Consider the following 21,588-nt stretch of genomic DNA (forward strand, 5'->3'; position numbering starts at 1 on the left):
TTTTTTTTTTTTTTATTACGAAAGATAAAACTTCTGTCAAAAATCTTAATTTTTTATAATTTATTAGTTCATGACTACAATCCATTCATTAATCAGCACATTTAGTGCTGTTTTGTTGTGTGTTTTTGTATAAATTTCAATCTGATATAAAAAATAAAATAATTGATAATTTTTAATTGTAGTTTTTTTTTTTTTAATTACCATTCTCTTTGTTAGTAAATAAAATGAAGCTGACTGATCAAAGTAAATGGAAAATTTAATATTTGTGATTTTTTGATTTACTTTTCAATAATTAAAGTAAAACAAAAAAATATTTTTTGTAAATTGCACTTATAGTTTTTAAAGTTTTTTGCAAATAAAATTGTATTTATATTTTTTTTAATAAAAAAAAAATTCTAAAAATTTTTAAATGTCGGCTAACTTCATTTTCATTAAAAATGACAGTATCAGTCGCTAAAAAAATTTTTTTCCAGTGAGATATCTTAAGCAATGATAAAAAAGAAACTTTCAATAGTTCTCTTTACTACCGACTGTTATCCCTCAACACAGTTTTAAACAATAAATTATCCCTGATAGCCAGCGCTTTCTCAGTAAGTGTTGACTCCCAGCAGTTACGGTTAAGTTATACATCAAGTTGGCGGTAATTCTTCACTCAACAACAGTTGTAAGCAAATTGACAGAAATCTACGGCCGCAACTTGAATACAAGTTAACAATCAAACTTGTAGTTAAATTTCCTTTCAACTTTACTACAATTTGAAGGAAATACTTGTACAACAAGTTTTGACGTCTATTTGCAGAGTAAGTTATAGGTAACTAATAGGTAATCGCTCGGTTTGCCAACTCTTTCCGTCAAGTTTGCTTCAAATTGCGGACGTAGATTGACAGTAACTTATAGGTAAGGTGGCTATCAGGGTAACGAAAATCTACGGCCGCAACTTGATTTTTGATAGATTGTACTCGACAAGAAATTAAAAAATTAATAATTTTCACCTTAAATTTAATAAAACATTAACAAAACAAAAATTGTGCTGCTTGAGCTATAGTCAAGGTGGCTATGAGGGTATGAAGAGGATCTGGGTAGTGGCGCCATCTGTGTAATCGGAATCTAGGTAAAAGAGGCCGCCCAGCGGTCTTCCCGCGCAACTTTGAATCCCATAATATCACTACTTATAATTTAGATGAAAAATATGAAAATATATGTTGTTGCACAAACTATTCGTAACGTGATTGGTCGAATATATCATGAGCATGAAAATATATGCAAACGCCATAGTAAGGCGCGCGCTTGCGCGCGCAAATTTGAATTCTAGTATTTTAAATTTGACAAATCAGTTTTACACATGCTTTAACCGAAACATAAACATAACCATAAAAATTTATAAGTTTTTTTTTTATTTTAGTTTTTAATAAGTTATTTTATTTTTGAATAATAGTTTTGATTAAAATGTTGAAAGATTATCTTATAAAAAATAATTATAATGATTTGTTAGAAATACTTAAAGCGCCTGATGCATCGCTACATTATTCCATTTATGTCAAGTATGTAATAATTTATTTATTTATGTTTAAATAATATTTAATGACATTGAAGTTAGCTGTCACTTGACTATTTTTTAATTTTTTTTTAACAAAAAAATTGCATTTTTAATTTTTTAAAATTTCTAAAAGTCTATTTTTTTAATAATTTTTTTTTTTGCTATAATTTATTTGTTAAAAAAAAATTAAAACAATTGTGAAGTAGCTAAATTTTATGTCATAACATTTAATTAGTTTAATTATCAGCTGTTCGCTAATTTCAGTACCATTAATTCTTTAAATTTAAAATTTAAAATTTTTTTAGAATTTTTTAGCAATTAAATTGTTTAAAAAAAAATTAATTAAAAAGTTTCACATGTGAAAATTAATAAAAATTACAAGTGAAAATTTTTAGAAGCATTTTTTTATTGTAATTAATTTGTTAAAAAAATTTTTTAAATTGACAGCTGACCGCTAACTTCAGTTTTATTCAAACACTTAATAATAGCGTAATTTGATAAAAAAATAAAAATGAATAAATTTCAGTGTGGCGAAGCTGTACGTGGACGACTTGGAGATGGTTGAAAAAATAACCAAAAGACCGAAAAAATTCTTGCCTCTGTGTGACCAGTCCGCAGTCGAGGCTCAAAAAGTTATTATGAACGACGAAGAAGTTCCTCAAGAAGAGCTTCGACTTAAGCGCAAAGTACACATCAGGATAACCGGAGCTCCTTGGAAAATAAACGACGAGACTGATGGACAGTTGGTCTCAATCACTGGCATAACTGTCAGAATATCGCAGCCCACTATGTTGACCAAATGTAAGCGATATTCGTGCAAAAAATGCAGCTATGTTACTACTTATCAGGTAAACTGTTTGTATTTTTAAACTAAATTCATAAAATTATCAAATACTTAGATAAAATTAATCTAGCCGACATCTAAAAATGTTTTTATTGTTTTTTTAATTAAAAAATTGTTACAAAAAAAATAAAGTAAAATTTTACTTGTAAAAAATTTGAGTATAATTTTTAAAAAATTTTTTTTAGCTTTAATTTAATAAATAAAAAAATCCTTGGTCGTATGTCCGTAATTAAACGTTTGATTGCATCGCAGCTCAATTGGGAGACAATGTCATACTCAACTAACAACGGAGAGTGCGAATCGTGTTACAGCAAAAGTTTGATACCTGTAATCAGTCCCGACCTTGAAGACGTCTATGACTACCAGGAGGTTAAAATTCAAGAGCAATCTAAGGGTGAAATTGAAAGCTCATTCAATGTTGGCATGCAAGTGGTGTTGCTTGATGATTTGATTGATAAGTGTAAACCTGGTGATGATGTTGAAATAAGGTAAGCATTTAATATTAATACTTTTATTTAATAAAACATTTTTTTTGTAATACTGAAAAGTAATGCAAGTAAAAATCTCCTTGAAGAATAATAATAAAATAATTAGAGCTAGGATTTTTTCACTACTTTTTTTAAAAAAATTTTTTTGCAATATTAATATTTTCAGCAAAAATCTTGGACCTAAAAATAATAAATTTAAATTAATAACAATAAATTGGATTTGTTTTTATTTTAGTGGTGTTATCACAAGAAGATGGGGCCAGCTTGAAGAAGGCAGAAGAATGGAACACACTACAATTATGATCGCGAATAATGTAAACGTACTCCATAAAGTTATAAATTCCGATTACAAACAGGCTGAAGTAAGAGAAATATTTGACAATTATTGGAAGATTTATGAAAATGATCCTTTGGTTGGCCGGAATAAAATTTTAGCATCTATTTGTCCTCAAGTAAGTATTATTTTAAGTTTTTAAAGTCAATTAAATTATGATACTTAATATATATATTATTATGAGAATAAGCCAAATTATGTTGCTAGTTAAAAAAAGTATTAGAATTTTTTCAACAAATAAAAAGTAGTAAAAAAAAATATCACTGTAATTTTTACACCAAAATAATTAATTTAACACCACAAATAAATATTTTGCTTGAATAATGACCGAGAGTCCAGGCGTGCAATTTAAAAAAAAAAAGATATTTTAATACTAATTAATTTATTTAAAAAAAAATGGGAAAATACTTATCAATTTAAATATTACATTAATTTTTTCTTAAAGCTCTATGGAATGTTCACTGTAAAATTATCACTGGCAATTGTTTTAGCTGGTGGTGTTCCTCGACTAAATCAAACAGGTATTTTAAATTTAAATGTCTATATAAATTAATAAATTATTTTAATTAGATTGATAAAAATACTAATTTCCAGGCGTAAGAATACGTGGTGAACCGCATCTCCTGATGATCGGCGACCCTGGAACGGGTAAATCTCAAATCCTACGTGCAGCAGCTAAATTAGCCACGAGATCAGTTTCTACCACGGGAATAGGCACAACAGCTGCTGGATTGACAGCAGCAGCGGTAAAAGATTCCGATGGGTGGCACTTAGAAGCCGGTGCACTGGTACTCGCTGATAAAGGAGTCTGCTGTGTGGACGAGTTCTCGACGATGAGCGCAAATGATCGAGCGTCAATGCACGAGGCGATGGAGCAGCAGACAATATCCATAGCCAAGGGCGGACTAGTTAGCACTTTAAACACTCGTTGCTCGCTTGTAGCAGCCATGAATCCTGTTGGTGGCAAAATTGTCCCAGATGAAGAAGTTAAGACTCGCATTGGTGGCCCTTTGCTGTCGCGCTTTGATATTATTTTATATCTTCAGGATAATAATAACAAAGATTGGGATGAATTGACCACTGGGCATATTGTTGACAGAAAATGTGAAGACGAAATTAATTCAACTAAAAGGTTTTTTTTTTTTTATCATTTAAATTTTCTTTTATTTGGATGGTTCAAATTTTTGATATTATGGCTAAAATATTGGTTCTATAGAAAAATTTTTAAACAAAAATTGTTTTAATTTTAATTCTATAAAAAAATATTCCTTATTTATTTATTTATTTATTTATTTATTTTATTAAATCAGCACTAGGCCAATGACAAAGTTACAAAAACCTTAAAAATATTACGAAAAAAATAAATTTTTTTTTTTAATCATAAGAAACCTTTTTTTATAAAATTAAATTTTGAACAACTTTTGTTTAATAAATTTTTAAATTTGAAGTATTTATTTTTAAATAGCGGCAAAAAATTCGGCCCTACTGGTAAATAATTTTTTTTTATGATTTTATAGAAGTGCAAAAAATCCAATGGTTCTATTAAAATCGGAAAACTTGTGGAAGAATGAAAGCCTAAGAGAATATTTTGCATACGTCCATTCATTCGATCCTGTAATATCTCCAGAAGCAGATCAGATATTGAGGGCTGTGTTTTTATACTTGAGGTCTGATGCAAGCAGATATGAAGACAGAACAACTGTTCGACTTTTTGATAGTCTTCTCAGGTAGTTTTTTTTTTTATTGCCTTTATTTAGTTGTAATTTTTTTTTTTTTTTGGTAATAACATTTAAGATTTATCAGGTTAGCAGAAGGACACGCGAGACTGATGTACAAAAAAACTGTTGATGTCCAGGATGCGATCGTTGCTGCCCAACTTGTGGGAGTTGTACCGATGAAAATGGACTCCGGTTGTCCGTTTCCTGAAGATCCGCAAGCGGCTTTTGAAGGAGAGGGTAAGTTGATTTTATAGTTATTTTTAATATTTTAATTATTTTTTGAACAATTTTCATTTAAAAAAAATTTTTTTATACATTTTTAAATTAGTATGAATTTTTTTTAGCTGACGCAGTATTAAAATTATTGAATGCAGAGTATTTGACTCCACCAAAAAGTCTTTAATTTGTAAGTATTTATTAATACCAAGTGATAATTATTATTTTTAATTAATATGATTGTAAATATTCTTCAACAAAACTTAAAAAATAATTTTCGGGCATGAAATTTTTTTTCATTAAATATCTTTTAAAAATAATATTAATATTTATTGACTTAAATACTTAACATACAATAAAAATATAATAATAGTAATAATATTGATTAAAAATAAATATTTTATTGAAAAGAAGAAAATGAAAAACAATAATAATAATAATAATAATAATAATAATAATAATAATTGTTCATGACAATACACTCACTTAATATATTTTTTAAACTCTTTATACTTAATATTTATGATCAATTAATTAATTAATTAATTAATTAATTAATATATAACTGTTTGATTATTAACTAAAAAATTAACTTATAAAATATAGCTAAAAAGTCCTATTGTCTCAAAAAAATATTTATTGAAGCAATGATTGATTAAAAAAATTAAAGGTGATATTTGATAATGATTAAAAATTTTGAAGTACAGTACTCATAGAAAATAATAGACATTTAAAAAGATAACTATTTGGATTTAGTTGCTTGTAAAAATCTAAATTTTTGAATCGACTGTTAAATTACAGATAATTAAAGTATGCAATGTTAAATTATATTTTATTTATATTTTAGTAACGGGGTTGGTTTGTATTTGCTTGCATCTGTGCGCGAACCGCACTTGCAGCAACATTACCAGCTGCCGATTGGACATGTTCGTTTCTTAAAAATGTTGTTGTAAATTCCTGTTGTGCTTTTGACATGCTCGCGCCAGATGAACGGTAGATGCGATGGATCTGTAAATAATAATAATAATAATAATAATAATAATAATAATAATCGTCTTCAAGTCACGGTAGTCACATAGTGACTGCAAGGTTGCTAGTAAATAATTAATTTTGATAAATTACCTTAGTCAACATCAATAGATCACCAACAGCAGCGATACCATAACAAGTAGCAATCATAAATATCAGTATACCCACGAATGTTCCTTTTCCAGACCCATCAAAAGAAGCTATCGCTTTTATTATTCCGCTGAAAAATATAATTATTTGTTTTAAATTATCAATTATTTATATATATATATATATATTTTTTTTTTTTTTTTTTGGCAATTCAGTTCATATTTAATTAATCAATTTTTTTTTTTGTATTGTACTTCAATGCTCGGAAGAAAATTTTTAATTTTTTTTTTTTTTTTTAAGACAATTATTTTAGTCATAAAAAATTTTCTTAAATGATTTTTGATTTCAATGAATCAAAAATTAAAAATAAAATATTATATAAGTATTTTAATTTAATTAATTTAATTTGGACTCAATGGCAAATTTATAAAATTTTTAATCAGTCAGTAAAAATTTTTGTTTAAAATTTCCAACAAAAAAATTAGCGTGAGAAAAATTTTTACTTCAGCTAATAAAATTGTTTAAAATTTTAAACAAATTAATTTCTAAATTTAAAATTATGCATAGAATTACTCATAATAAATTACCAAGTGCCAGCTCCCGGAATTCCAATACCTTGGACACTAGTTACAACAAGTTGAAAGAAGAATACGAAAAAAAATGCCATAAAATTAATGGAACTATCACTCTTGAACGCTTTGTAAGCTGGCCTGAACCAACAGACGAATGAAAACGGTGTAAATAGTATGAGGTAGAGTATACCTAGACCGAATGTTTCGAACTCTTTGAAACACAGCATTAAAGCAAAACCACCGATCACATTTAATAATAATACAAGTCCATGAACTGAAACATCCATAAAATCATTTATTTAGTACAGACAATTAAATTAAAAAAAAAAAAAAAATTAATACTTACACATCCAAAGATAATATAATTGTCTAACCACTCTTTGAAAGTTTGTATGAATGTCAACATCAATGTCTTGGTAAAAACACGGTTGAAAACAACATTTCTCTGGCAATGGTGGCCAATTATTTCTTCCTATATTAAAAATAAATATTTTATTAATTAGCTGAATTTAAAATTTAAAAAAATCATTTTTTTGTTCAATTCAATCTTTAAAAATTCTTACGATAATAAGCTGGGTTTCTTAACTCTTCTTCTCTTCGGGCATCCCATTCTTCTTTAGCTCTTTGCTATTAACAAAATATAATAATGATAAAAAGAGCTCTCAAGTCTTACGACAAGATTGAGACTGATAAAGATTTAATCTTAGATGATAAATATTTTATAATCTAAGGAAATATAAGCTAATTTTAATCGTTAATTATTTTACAGAGTAATATAATTTATAACCGATAAAATTTTCATTTTCGAAATCAAGAATTCTTAAAACAAAATATTAAATTTTTTTTTTAATAATAATAATGAGTTTACTTTATAAATCTAATTAAATTTACATTTTCCGATAGATTAAATAGATTTTCAGTTCAGAGTGCAATATAAAAAAAAAAACTATTTTTTCAGAGAAACAACTTAACAATTGTACGTAAAAAACATTAAAGATATGATATGTATTTATGGTTATAAGTAGATTACATAATTAACCACATGTATTATCATTTTACTTAATTCCGTTAGCATAAGTACAGTAATATTATATATTATTTTTATTAATAAATATATTATTTATTAATATTATCATGATTATTGAATTAATAAAAAAAATTATCTATAATAATATTAATAATAATAATTAATAAATATAAAAAAATGTTAAATATTTGTTAAAAAAAATTATTTAACGCAAGTACACAAAATTTTGAACTGTCAACCGAAATTGAACTTGTAATTTAATTTAAAAAAAAACATTTAAAATTACTTCAGCATTAGGCGATAAAGTTCCAAGCGTTGGTGTCACAGTTTGCTGTGGATTACGTGTGTAATTTGGTGGCGGGATTTCCTGGGTCGGTTGCAAAGTTGCGGGTGTCGGTGTTGCCCCAACACCGCCGTACATCGGTGGATTTGAGGCACCACGTACTTGCTGCGTTTGATTGTTATTATTCTGTCCAGGAACAGGGTCTGCAAACGGATTGTAATCTTCAATACCGCGCGATGCTGGCGCTGTGTTTGCTGCTCTTCTTACCGCTGGATCCTATAAAATTAAAATAATTATTAACAAGAACCCGATTCAAATTGAAGATATTATGCTTGTAACTAAACACTTTTTTTTTTTTAATATTTTTGCATAAAAATTTAAATAGCATGAAAATAAATTTAACAGATATTTAATAATTTTTTTTAACAAATAAATTGTGGCAAAAAAAATTGACATTTAGAAATTTAAAAAAATTAAAAATGCAATTTTTTTGAACAAATTTTTTTATTAAAAAATTATCAACTATCAGCTAAGATAATTTTCATATCATTTTGAGTTTGTATAACCTCTTAAAAAAACTAAAAATCATTTTTACATAAATTAAATCTGAATTTAACAATCAATATGTCATAACATATTTTTTTTATTCCAAAAACTGTCAGACCAAAAACAGACTGTCATATTGAATCTGTTGTCTTAAGTGCAAGAAGGATAATTGTAAAATGTCAAATTTAATGTCAGTATTTTAAACTCTTGTGGTTTATACATTGTTATCATACAATGCCATATGATTAAATTATACGTGGAAGTGAATCATCGATTGATACACATACATACATGCATATCATATATGTACATAGATATTGATGCACACACATATGTACTATTTTTCAAGTACTAAATAACTGTTAATAAAAAATAGGTAAAATTAAAAACACTTTTAATTATAAATAATAGTAAAAATAAATAATAAATAAATGTAAAAATACTTACTGCGAAAGGATCATTGATAGTCGGTTCACCAAAAGGATTTTCATCAAATCCAGACATTTTGATTTAATAATTCACGTAATTAAATTTAACTAATAAATATTTATTTATTTATTTATGATTATTTAAATTAAGATATTTTTTTTTATCACTGTTTTTAATTTACAGGAGACCCATCGCGATTATTAGTTTTTAATGCGAAGTAATAAATAATTTTGATGTATTTATGTGATATATATATATATATATATATCTATATATATATATATATATATATCAAGACACTGAAGTAGTTTTAACGAAAGGTTTTTCTTGATGGATTTAATGAAACGTCTACGTCTCGCGAGCTAAATGTCTAGTCGACCGGTCAAATTAAACTGTTATTTTTTTTTTCACTAGCAGTTTGTTTTGTTTTAATTTTTAACACAAAAAAAAGCGGCTTTTTATTTCAGATTAAAAAATATTTCAGGATATTTTTTTTTTATTTTATTTTACTTAAACTTTGAGAACTGTCAGAGCTAATTTAACAGTACAGGTTTTTATTTTTGTGATTTTTTAGATTTGTGACGTATGTTTTGCGCTTCAATGTTTTCTGTGGGTAATTTAGGTGTTTGGTTATGTTGTTGTCAGCAAAGAAGAAATTTATCTTATTGGCAATTTTATTTTTTGTTAAAAAAAAAAAGAAAAAAAATAAGTGAAAATTAAGTCAGCCGACATTGAAAAATTTTTTTTATTGAAAAAATTATGAGAAAAAATAATAATTTTTATTTTTTAAGCCATATATAATAGCTAAATTTGTCATTAAAGACAAATTTTTGGGAACTGGCGGAAATAAAGGATAAAAGGGGAAGGGGAGGACCTTTATTCAGTACGAATTTTCGGTAACTGAATTTGACTTTTAAGAAATTTTAAAAACTTTGAGAGCAATTTTTTAAAAAAAATTTTTTATTTTAATTTAATAAATTAAAAAATTAGAAACGTCATGAAAATTAAGTTAGTCGACATCTAAGAATTTTTACAATTTTTTTTATTAAAAAAATCATTACAAAAAAATAAGAAAAAAATATTTCACTTATCAAAAACTTGAAAAACTTTAAATGCAATTTAAAAAAAATATTTTTTTGCTCCAATTTAGTAAATTAAAAGAAAAAAATTTAAAACGTCGGCTAACTAGTATTATAAAAAATGACACTGTAAAATGAACCAGTAGACACATGAAAATTGAATTTGAAATCTAAAAAAAATTTTTTTTTAATTTTACACAGAAAAAAGTAAACCGTAAAATTCACTCGGTTTCCGGTTAATTATTATTAATTCTTTAATAATTCATTTTAAAAATATATTTATCAAGAAAAAAATTTTTTAACTCAGAAATTTGTAATTTTTGTATTATTTAATACAATTAAATATCAAAATTTATTTTTTTTTAACAAATAATTAATTAAAATTTTCAAACTATCAGAAATTAGTAATTTTAATATTTTCCAAAAAAATGAAATAAAAAATTTTTTTTCGAAATGAATAAATAAGTAAGAATGCTTTAAATTTAGAATTAAAAATAAAAAAAAATTTTTTTTTATTCTTTTATAAATTAAAAAAAATTACTATATTTGAAGAAGTTAGTCACATTAATATTTTTGAAATAGTAGAAAATACCTAAAAAAAAAATTTATTAATTTATTGATAAGAACAATTATTTTCAATAAATAAAAAATAAAACAAAAGGATTCCCCCGAAGGGGAACGAGGTGGCGATTGCTCGATAGGCAAGTTTATTATAATTCACAATTTTCCGACTTGCGTCATTGATTATCATTTTATTTAGCAACTTCATTACGCCTACTCCTCAACCGGTACGGAAGTTGCATTAACTCTTCCCCGGAAGAAGACCACCTCTTCGCCGCAAGTGACCTACCCTGGATTGCCTGACCTTCCACGCAGAACTCCTATTCTCGAGATTGGCGGCTAACGCCTTTCATCATCAGTTTCTGTGCTTGCGCACTAATTTAGTGTGTACTGGGTCCCTACAGTAGCTGCTCCGGAGAGCTTAGTTGCGGAAGACTGCGCGGTTGGACTGACAACATTCCTTATGAGGGGAGAACGGCGGCGCTCCAGGAAACAACAGAGAGAAACAAGCAGAGAGCTGAGACAAGCGATGAGATTGGTCACATTGCGACGATCCTTTAGGCTTCCAACATGACTCGCTGGAGGTGCCCGGAGGTTCATAATCCAAAATCTTATATATTGAAACTACTCTATGAACAACCACTTGCGAGAATTTTCTATCCTAGCGCCATCTTCTAGCTTTTATGGAAAAATAGACAAAATCAATAAATTTAAAAATAAAAATTTTTTCTATTTTTACTAATAAATTTTTCTACTAAACAATAATAGCAAAGAAACATCAAAAATTAATTTTTTTTGTAAATGCAAAAAAAAAAATATTTTTTTTAATAATTTGATAAAATAAAAAAAAAAAAAATTTATATTAAATAAAAATTAACAAAAATAAATTTTTAAAATTGAAAAATTCATTGATTTTTTTGTCGTCAATTATACAAAAAATTTTTTTGTAATTAATCAGAATAAGAGTCCACAAATCTATTAATAAATAAAAATCATAGCTGCAATTTTTTTTCTTCAATCATGTTTATTTTCTGAATTAAAAAAAAATTGTATTAACACTTAAAACATTAAATAAAAAAATATATATATATTAAATTTAATGAGCTTAACAAAATTGTAAAAATGTCATCATGATTTATTTATCACTAAATGAATAATTCTCGTATATGATGTAATAAAAGACAATAATAATTTTGTCGCTTATAAATTACAACTATTTTCAATTTTTCGTATTGTTAGATTAGATTAGCTTTATTTATACCAAAGCTTATTGGCTGAATGACAAACTTTTAAAAAATACATGATGGATACTTAATCCTAATCACAAATTAAATAACAAATAAAATAAAATAGAAAAAAAAAACCTAAAGACGCAGATTTAATATTGCAATATTGGTGAGGCAATTTAGCCAATAAAAGTTTAAAAAATTTGAAATTAAATTATTAATTTCTTTTATGAATTTATTATTTCTAATTTTTAAGATTTTTCGATCAAAAAAATTTTTAATTTTTATTTTAAGTAGAATATTTTTTCATTGAAAGAAAAAGTCCCACTAATAAGGTCTTTGACCTTATCTAAATTAAATAAATAATCATACATATTTTTGTTGAAGATCTTTAGCTTCGTTGAATTTATAATTTCTCCCATCTCGCATTTGGAAGAGAAAATTTCCAAGTGTCTGAATACAAACGTAAGCTTGACGATTTATAACTCTTAAAGTCGAAGCATTCTTTAAAATTGAAGACGGCGATAGATCTAAAGAAGTTGTAAGAGAGATGATAAAAATTTTGATTGACTACACTAAAAATAATAATGAAGATTACAAAAATTGCGTCGCGAGTTTAATAAAAGCGGTCAATAATAAAGTATTTGAAAAAAAATTAACTTTTACTGAGTCCGTTTCTGTGACGGAAAAATATATATGGCTGTCGTATGCTTTTCTTTTAAATTTATACGAATATTCTGTTGAAGCCAAATTACTAGAAGCTGTTGACAGAAATAATTCTATTTGTCACTCTTTAATCGTAAAAATGATTCCAAAATTAAATTTCTTCTTTGAAAAAATTAATTCTCCAACGCCGATGATTAATACATCGCGATTATTGACTAATTATTTGTACGATGAAGCAGAATTTTCTAAGGATGTGAATGATGAGGAAGCTTTGGAGCCTTTGGTAGAAGAATTAAAAATATTTTCTCTATCGATTAAGTTTTATAACGCTCTCAGTATTCATGTGTGATTTAATTGAATTATTTAAAAATTTTTTTATTGATATTTTATATTTTTTATTTTTTGGGATTTTAAAAATAAAAAAATCCGAATTTATGGAATTTTTAATACGCTATTAGTTAAGAAAGTAATTAAAATAAAATCTCGTTTATTTTATGTAAAATTGGATAAATTTTTAAATACAAAAAATTTTAATGTTTAAAATTTTATCACTGAAGTTAATAAAAAAATAATTAAGAACAATTTTTCAATTACAGATTTATCCATTGATAGAGAGAAATTAAATGGCTTAATTACTCATTTACTGCTATAAAAAATTTTTTAAACAAAAGTTGTTTAAAATTTAATTTTTTCTTAAAATCAATTATTTCACCGTAATTTTAGAAGTAAACTTGATAATTATCTTAAAAAAAAATTTAAACCTATAATTACGAATTAGTAGAGACGCTGTATTGCCTTTTCGTAAATTTTTGAGGTCGGTGTACAAAATCAAATTATATTTGTTTTATTAAATTTTTCTGAAAAATATTTATAAAGCTCTTTTGGGATTTAAATAATTAAAACAATTATATTTCTTTTAATTATTTTTATTCATTTAAAATGGCAGAGCGTGTTGATAATTGAGACCTGACATTTACAAATAATTCAAGTGCCAAAGATAATAAAAATTATTACTATTTTTTACCAAAATATTTAATTTATTTAATTGATACTTAAACATTTTTTTTTTTCAATTCAATTAATTACTAATTCAATCTGTAAAATAGCACTTGAAAAATTAAACAATACCAGACCGCAAATATTTTCTTACAACATTTTGTAGCGAGCTTAAACAATATCCATCGTTTTTTATTATGATTATTCTTACACACTGACATATAATAATAATTAAATACTAAAGCTAATATAAATTTTCAGTCAACTACTGTTTTTGTAACAATTAGCTGTGTTCTTTAATATTGATCACAAATTTTTGCTTCAAAGCTTTTAAAAAAAAAAAAAAAAAAAAAAAAAAAATTCTGAACAATGAAAGAATTTCAATAAATATTTACATTCGACTTCAAAAGTGTACAACACATTATACATATAGTGCGCATTGCAATAATTTGTCACATTTACTGTTATGTATTTTGCTTATATTATTTTTAATATTAATGATGATGATAGTAGTCAATACTCATTGATAATGCATAAAAATAATTAATAATTATAATATAAAATTTATGAATTTTTTTTTCAGTGATAAAATAAGTATTTAAAAAATAGAGCCCACCTAACACTTCTGTTAAGGTGCGCAAAAGCGGTATAATACATTTTTAAAGCGTAAATGAAAGACTAGAAAGAGCATCGTGTGGCAAACTTAAATAATATTGAGCTACTGTTCTCATAAAGTTTTTTTAAATTATTTTTATGGTAAAAATATATAATACTAAAATAAAAGTCACATAGTTAAAAATTTTGCGTTATTACGTTAAAAAAATTTGTGTTGAAAATTTTTTGACGCAATGACGCAAAATTTTTTTACTGTGCAGAAAATAATTGAAATAAATTTGATTAGTGATACTTAAATAAAATTAAAAAAAAACTTTCTTGAGAATGTCAATCTTATAAATAAATTGTTGATAATACACAACGGAGTAAAGCAACTTTTAATATATTTATAAATATATGTTTGTTTGTTGATAAGTTTTAAATGCAGTACAACAATGGTTGCCAGCACGAAATGGCAAGAAGTTTATAATTTAAATAATTATTATCTTGTTTTCTTTTTTTCTTGGTGATGCAGTCAAAAATTTATTAAGTTGGACACAAAACTGAAACAAAATTATTTTTTTTTACAATAATTACAACACTATAAATTATAATTAAGTTTTAATTTTTTAAAATTACCTTTTAAAATATAGTCAGTCAGTAATGTTGGGACTGTTGGACTATCTTCATTGATAGCTTTCAATACTGAAAAAATAATAAATTTATTAATGACTAAATTAAATGTTTTTTTTTTTTTCTTTTTTTTAATTTATGTTGATAGAGGCAATACACTGAGAGAAAACTAAAGAGATTTAAAAAATTAACAGCATATGTTTTGCCAAATTGAACTATTTTAATCTTTTTACAATTTAAAATCTTCCAAAATTGTTTTTAAAAATTTCTTCTTATTCTTTAAAAAAAATTCAATCTCTAAATATTTAAAAATTTGATACCATTAATCAAACTATTATTGGTTATTTTGAAATAAAAAAAAAAATTCTAGCCCTGCACATTAATTTCTAAAAGTAACAAAAAAAAAAAAATTTTTTTTTTAATATTTACTTTTAATTAAAACTTGTAGTGCTTGATTATTTGGCGGACCATTGTCTGTATGATATGGTATGACTGTGGTGAGATATTTAGATTCCTGAAGAGATCTGTGCTGGGGCAAGGGGCTGGTTCCATTGCTGCGCTTCTTGGTGACATGATGCTGCCTACGTCGATTTTGCACAGCAAGAAGCAGAGAAATAAATTGATTCTTCAGTTCTTTTTCAAATTCCAGTTCATCCCTCAGAGCCAGCTCGGTAATCAATGTTTCGCTAAGCGCACCCACTAGAGCTTCCATTTCGCCCAGCAGTCCAATCAGCTCGTTAGATGACAATTGCTTCAATTCTGTCATTATTATCCCAATTAAAATAATTCGTTACAATTTAAAATGTAGTACATTTCCTGTACTCATGCATTGGTTTATTTTAAATCATAAAATTTTTGATAAAAAATTTATACGTACTTTTCTCGTACAAAGGTGAACCGAGAACTTCGCGACTTCGTTCCAATACTTCATCAGTATCCAGCATTGATCCGTCAGTGTCTGGTGACCTTTCCATCGATGGACTTTCCTGTTGATTTAATTTTTATTTTATTGTTCATAATTAAGTTTAATTTGATTATAAGAATTTTTTTTTTTTTTTTTTTTTTTTTTTTTTTTTTTGTTAAAAAAGGGAGCGACAAGTTTTTTTACCGAAAAAATTAAGGAGTAAAATTTGAAAAAATTTTCGGTTGTAATTTTTTTTTAAATTAAATTTTTAAAAATTGGCTACGTGTAACGCTTACTAATTTTTATTTTTATTTTATAAAAGACAGTAATAAAAGATAATAAAAGACAGTATAGAAAAGCAAGAAAAGTAACGTTTTCTCAAAGCAAAGACTATCTAAGTGACCATCTAATAACTTTAGCTAATAAAACAAAGAATAGAAAAAAAAAGAATTTTAATATATAGTTATTGCAGTTATTTATCATCTTTATCAACAAAAAACTTAAAACATTTAGATCGAAATTCATTGTAATCAATAATTGTGATAATCTTCTCCGGTAACTGGTTTCAGACTCCAACGACTTATCAAACTTACTAATCTTAATTTAATATTAAGATATGAAAGAGTATTTAATATTTCTAAGTAAAATTTGTTCCGTGTAGTTAATAAATAAAATAAATTTAAATATTCCTTAATTTTCGCGGTAAAAAAAAATTTCAAAATGTCACAATGGCTTAGTTTAAGTAATAAATTATATACCTGCATAATGTCATCTATTTCACGCAGAACTTCTTCAGCGGTCTTTAATGGCTCTTCAGGACTATGAGTCGCATCGGTGCTACTTGATAAAATTAATGCATGCATGTCTAAATCTGTAGCTACTGCTTCATCTTCGCTGCTTAAATCATCCAGTTCGGGTCTAAAAAATATTTTTAATTATTAGTACAACTTTTTTTGGAGATCATAAAAAGATTAATTTTATTTATTCTAGAGAAAAAAAAATTATTATTAATAATTTAATTTTTGTAGATCAATTTTTTTAAATTACAGATTAAAGGACAATTAAAATTAAAAAAAATTACAGTTTTAAAATTTAATTATTTATAAAAAGTATAATCTAAAGCAATTAAAATTAATCCTTAGGATTTTATTCAAAAAAATTGATAATTGAAACTGTAATTTTTTTTTTTTAATAAAAAAATTCTTAAAAATAATTTTCTTTTTGGTTAAAAATTAATTTAATTTTTTGGAAAAGTTATCATTTTAAAACTATCAATTTTATATAATCTATGATTAATATTAAAGATAAAAAATTAAATGATGAATTTAAATATTCTTAAAATTATTTTCAAACAATAAAATAGTAAATTTAAAATTTTTAAAAAGCTTTAAAAAGCATTAGCAAGATAACAGATGACATGAAAAATAATAAATGTGATTTTAAAAACTTAATTTTGTGTTAAAAAAAATTAAAAACAATTTTTTAATTTACTAAAACTTTTAAAAATTGGTTTTACACCAGTTGAAAAAATGTTTTGGAAAAAAAAATTAGTTAATTTAAAAATTTTCAATTGTTTAATGTATTATAATTATTATTAAAATTTTTTATTTTAATATGAGGTGTATCTAGATGTTGAAGTGTGTTAGTAGTATGTAATAAAATAAATAAAGAAATTACTTTTCCATTGATTCAACTGATGGCTCGTTAAGATTAAGCGACGGCAAATGCATTTTTCTAGCGTACGATTTACTCCAATCAATTGGTAAAATACTTCCAAATGTACCAGTTATTGTCCACCACATCCTTAAATTAAAAAAAAAAATTATTAACATCATTATTATTATAATTAATTATTATTTTTACCAATTGAAATGATCCATCTGTTCAATGGATCATTTTAAAATGTAAAGTTTAGAAATTTTTTAAAATTCCGATTAAAAATTGAAAGAAAAAGTAAAATGTTCATGTTAAATAATAAATACACCCTACTTATAATTTCAACTATTATTCACAGAGAGATGATTAAAGAAACGGTTCGAGTGGAAGAAGACAGAAAAAACTAAACCATTCTTTATTCTTTTGCAATGAATAATCAGCCGTTTTTATACCATATGGGAATTTTAACTTGCATATTATTGAAACAGTTCTCATAACTATTATCAATATTTGTAACAATGAATTTCTTCAAGTATTTAATTATCAATATTGCGTAAGACTGGAAATAAATTTTAATTAATTAAATTTAAAGTAAAATATCATTAAAAGTTCTGAAATTTGTCGCTGACTTGTAAAAAAAATTTTTTTCTAAATAAATTATTAATTGAAACTTTATTTACAATTTTTTTTCTGAATCTTTAATTCAAAAGTAACAATTTTTTTAAATATTGCTTGATAAAATAAAGTAGTGCAAAATGTATCAATATTATTTACAAAATAAAAAAAATAAATTTCTTTTAATTAATTTTTTATTTAAAAATTTTTTTTCAGTTTTATAAATCAAGCTAAACTTTTTTTAGTTTGAATAATAATTTTAAAAAAATTTTTACAACTAAATTCTCTTATTACAATCAACCGCATTTATCAACCAATACCGATTTTTCGTTCCACATAAATTTATATCCGTCCCTATCATTATTAAACATAACACCAGCGATAAAATACTTCCGTAATAGTTTTCTTTGTTGCTTTTTAATCTCTTTTGTACTTGAATATTTATTAATGCAAATATAAACTCATAGTTACCATAAACTAAATATCAAAAACTGAATCCATAAAATAAAGATAAATTTAATTAAAATCTCAAAATAATTCCCGAAATAAATAAAAAATAATTTTTTCTTTTATTAAAAACTGTTCTTATAATTTCCTTTTTAAGAGTAAAAAATTTCATGACATTAAAGTTAACTGTCACACGATAAAAAAAAGATTACACTGGATATCATCCTAGATTATACGGAGTGAAAAAAAATTTCAGATAGTAGCTAGTATAATCCAGATTATACTGAGTATAATCTGGATTACAATGAGTATAATCTAGATATCACTGAGTATAATCTGGGATAATATCCAGTGTCATCTTATTTTTTCCGTGCACTTAATAATTTTTTAATTTTATTTAATAAAAAAATTGCATTAAAAATTTTTTTTTTTTTAAGTCGCACAAACTAAAGTCATAAGTTTTACAATTTTAAAAAATTTCTACATGTCAAAATTATTTTCTCCACAATTTATTTGTTAAAAAAATTACTAAATATTTACTCAATTTATTTTCATAAAAATTTCTCCTAAAAAAAAAGAAATTAAATGGTCAAATATGAGCAATAAGATGCTGGGAATTTAAGTAAAGTATGACGGTTTAGTTTTATGGATTGAGGTCAATCTCGCTCATTTCTCGCATTAATATATATAAAATACCAAGTCACGTGATTCATCTCGCTACTACAAAATAAGCAGGAAACCGTGACGCGTGTCTGGTGTGCAGCAATAATAACAATAACTTAATAACACACTGTTAATAACAGAGAGGAGCAAAAGCGCAAATTATCATCCGGAAATGTATCAATAAAATTATCCCTTCGTATTAATAAATTTATACTTTCGACCAATTACTATAATTTCTTCCAATGCCCTAGATCATTAATTATGTGATTTATCAATCACCCTCAATATATCTTTATTCATTATTTTTTTTTCTCAATAAACAAACTCCATAATAATTTATTTCTTCTTAAAAACTCAGCCTAAATTTATTTCTTCTTTAAAATTTAGCATTTATTTCTTCCTTCTAAATCCCTTGACAGAAAAATTTTAAATCCTCACAATAATAACACTAATAATAATAATAATAATAATAATAATAATAATAATAATAATAATAATAATAATAATAAATAAAATAAAATAAAATATTAATCCATTGAATTGAAAGCATTGATGGGCGCACGCGCGTTAATATTGACGTTGTATACGAATACGATGGGACGAGTATTCTTACGCTAATTGTATATATATATATATGAACAACAACAAATACAAGCAATATATGACCATATGTTAAAATTATGCAATTGAAAATAACGTTAAAAAGTTACGCAATAAAAATTACAATTTTATAAAAAAAAAAAAAATATTAGAATATTTTATCAAACTATTTTACTGTTTAAAAAAATATTTTATCATGACCCCGTCATCTCTTATAACTGATTACGCATCAGTTTAATGTATCAAGCTTAATTTACTTCGTTAAGAGGAATTAATTTTTATTAATCCATTAAAAAAAATTTTTAATACCGGAGAAGTTAAAGAAGAAAGAGAAAAAAGTTGTGATTTTTTTTTGTGCAGTTGCAGGTGTAATTTTGTGCTCGGTGAAGCGACCATCGTATGGATGACGAGAGTTTATATCCTATATCCATGTAAATGTATATATACACAGGTATATATGGATTTGAGTTGGTATATAAGGACCGGAGGGTCGAGTGCGAAAAATACCTGCTTTAAAACGTGTTTCGGTTGGATGATTTAAAGCCTTGCGTTTATGAGCCTATTCATTTTCAAAAAATAAAATTCTTGCTGGGATAAAAAATAATTGAAGCTTTTCTAAATTTTATTAATGATAAATAAATAATTATTTTTATGGTAATGATAATGAACTTACTGGCATTCGTTCATTATTTCTTCTTGTGTCCTTACTTGGACGGGAGCAAGAGTTTCAACATCAGTAGCATAATCTCGAAAGCAAGATGTTATTTTTTCATCAAATGTATTTACAAGATCTTCAAGACTCCCACTAAACGGGCTGAAAGTCCCTTCTTGGAGTATATCTGTCGTTGTTGTTGTTGTTTCGTGTGTCGGCGGTTCATTGGCATTGCAATTTTCACCAAAGTTAACATCTAAGCTAGCGTCTAATAAATGTTCTACTTCAAAAATTCAAAATAAAATTTTTATTATTAAAAAATATTATTACTATTATTATTATTGTGAATAAAATTTATTAACATACCTGTTAATAAATTCATATTTTTCAATGTCGCCGTATCTTCTTCTTCAAATCGTGCAAGAGGTGCCTCAAATTTTAATTCCGATATTTTACCCGCCATGTCCCTCATTATTGACTTTTTTATGGTTTTTCTCTTAATTCTTCTTCCTGTTTTTCCTCAGAAAAATATGCACACACCCCCCCAAAAAATACCCTTGATTTTTTTTAACAATTATCAATTTTAAAATATAAAAAATAAACAATTTTATTTCATCCGAACATTATTTAGACACTGACGAGATTCATTTTAAGTCAAAAATAGATTATAGTTTTTTTAAATAAACATTTGTAAGGAGGACTTTCCGCGGTGAAATTCACAGAACGACTAGTTCGACTGCTTGCCTCAAAAGAGGGGATGCTTAACTCCCAGTGACTCAGAAGGGGGATACTCCATTCCACCCAAACTTGTCTATATATACTCCTATTTATGGCTATATATGTCCAATAGTTGGAGGGGAACATCAGACCATTTGGAGCCAGATCTTTGACATATAAACCCGAGGAGCCACCGAAAAATTTTTAGAAAAAAAATCAATTTTATTCCGAAAAAAAACATTTAAATTTTCTTTCTCAAAAAAATTAACCATTTATTTTTTTTTAAATATAATTTTAATTGCCAAATACTCAAAATTAATTATGTAAGGGGTTTTTTTTGGATCATACACTCCTGAACAATGACTGCAGTATCTACTGCAAGTAATTTTGCGGGTAAAATGATCAATTATCGGTATTAAATACCGACTGCAAGACAGTATGAAAATTTTTCTTAATTAAGAATTAT

At 25.3% G+C, this 21,588-nt stretch overlaps 4 protein-coding genes across 7 annotated transcripts; 2 read left to right on the top strand and 2 right to left on the bottom strand.

The window, feature by feature from the left end:
* The first annotated feature begins 588 nt into the window (after positions 1-588).
* On the top strand, positions 589-6,961 carry LOC141534835 (DNA helicase MCM9). Of its 3 annotated transcripts, none has more exons than XM_074254425.1 (10): positions 589-800; positions 1,493-1,541; positions 2,064-2,385; positions 2,634-2,869; positions 3,105-3,321; positions 3,649-3,724; positions 3,798-4,335; positions 4,721-4,930; positions 5,007-5,158; positions 5,266-5,614. In XM_074254425.1, the coding sequence occupies exons 3-10, from the start codon at positions 2,095-2,097 to the stop codon at positions 5,322-5,324; spliced, it is 1,779 nt and encodes a 592-aa protein (XP_074110526.1). In that variant the 5' UTR covers positions 589-800; positions 1,493-1,541; positions 2,064-2,094; the 3' UTR covers positions 5,325-5,614. The 3 variants fall into 3 exon arrangements, with proteins under 3 accessions (XP_074110526.1, XP_074110525.1, XP_074110524.1); XM_074254424.1 differs by lacking the exon at positions 589-800 and adding an exon at positions 6,824-6,961 and having other exon boundaries at positions 1,331-1,541; positions 5,266-5,327; XM_074254423.1 differs by lacking the exon at positions 589-800 and having other exon boundaries at positions 1,331-1,541.
* Scamp (secretory carrier membrane protein) lies at positions 5,752-9,353 on the bottom strand. Its single transcript, XM_074254426.1, has 7 exons — positions 9,132-9,353; positions 8,142-8,414; positions 7,392-7,455; positions 7,175-7,300; positions 6,844-7,102; positions 6,260-6,386; positions 5,752-6,145 (listed from the first exon to the last, which is right to left on the bottom strand). Exons 1-7 carry the CDS (start codon positions 9,186-9,188, stop codon positions 5,981-5,983), a joined length of 1,071 nt encoding a protein of 356 aa, XP_074110527.1. The 5' UTR covers positions 9,189-9,353; the 3' UTR covers positions 5,752-5,980.
* A 3,048-nt stretch (positions 9,354-12,401) lies between these two features.
* LOC141535298 (uncharacterized) lies at positions 12,402-12,994 on the top strand (the record flags this gene model as incomplete). The annotated part of the gene is given in 2 exon segments (XM_074255165.1): positions 12,402-12,456; positions 12,459-12,994. Coding segments are annotated over 2 exon segments (591 nt in total), but the record flags the coding sequence as incomplete, so codon positions are not given.
* A 985-nt stretch (positions 12,995-13,979) lies between these two features.
* Unc-76 (fasciculation and elongation protein Unc-76) lies at positions 13,980-21,140 on the bottom strand. Of its 2 annotated transcripts, none has more exons than XM_074253381.1 (8): positions 20,772-21,140; positions 20,427-20,685; positions 17,450-17,575; positions 16,531-16,690; positions 15,746-15,854; positions 15,298-15,627; positions 14,875-14,940; positions 13,980-14,798 (listed from the first exon to the last, which is right to left on the bottom strand). In XM_074253381.1, the coding sequence occupies exons 1-8, from the start codon at positions 20,875-20,877 to the stop codon at positions 14,782-14,784; spliced, it is 1,173 nt and encodes a 390-aa protein (XP_074109482.1). In that variant the 5' UTR covers positions 20,878-21,140; the 3' UTR covers positions 13,980-14,781. The 2 variants fall into 2 exon arrangements, with proteins under 2 accessions (XP_074109482.1, XP_074109481.1); XM_074253380.1 differs by having other exon boundaries at positions 20,427-20,688.
* Between the last annotated feature and the right edge of the window lie 448 nt (positions 21,141-21,588).

Source organism: Cotesia typhae, unplaced genomic scaffold (genome assembly GCF_013202065.1).
Source record: "Cotesia typhae breed Kobodo isofemale line unplaced genomic scaffold, CoteBio_Ctyphae scaffold_13, whole genome shotgun sequence".
NCBI classification, from domain to species: domain Eukaryota; kingdom Metazoa; phylum Arthropoda; class Insecta; order Hymenoptera; family Braconidae; genus Cotesia; species Cotesia typhae.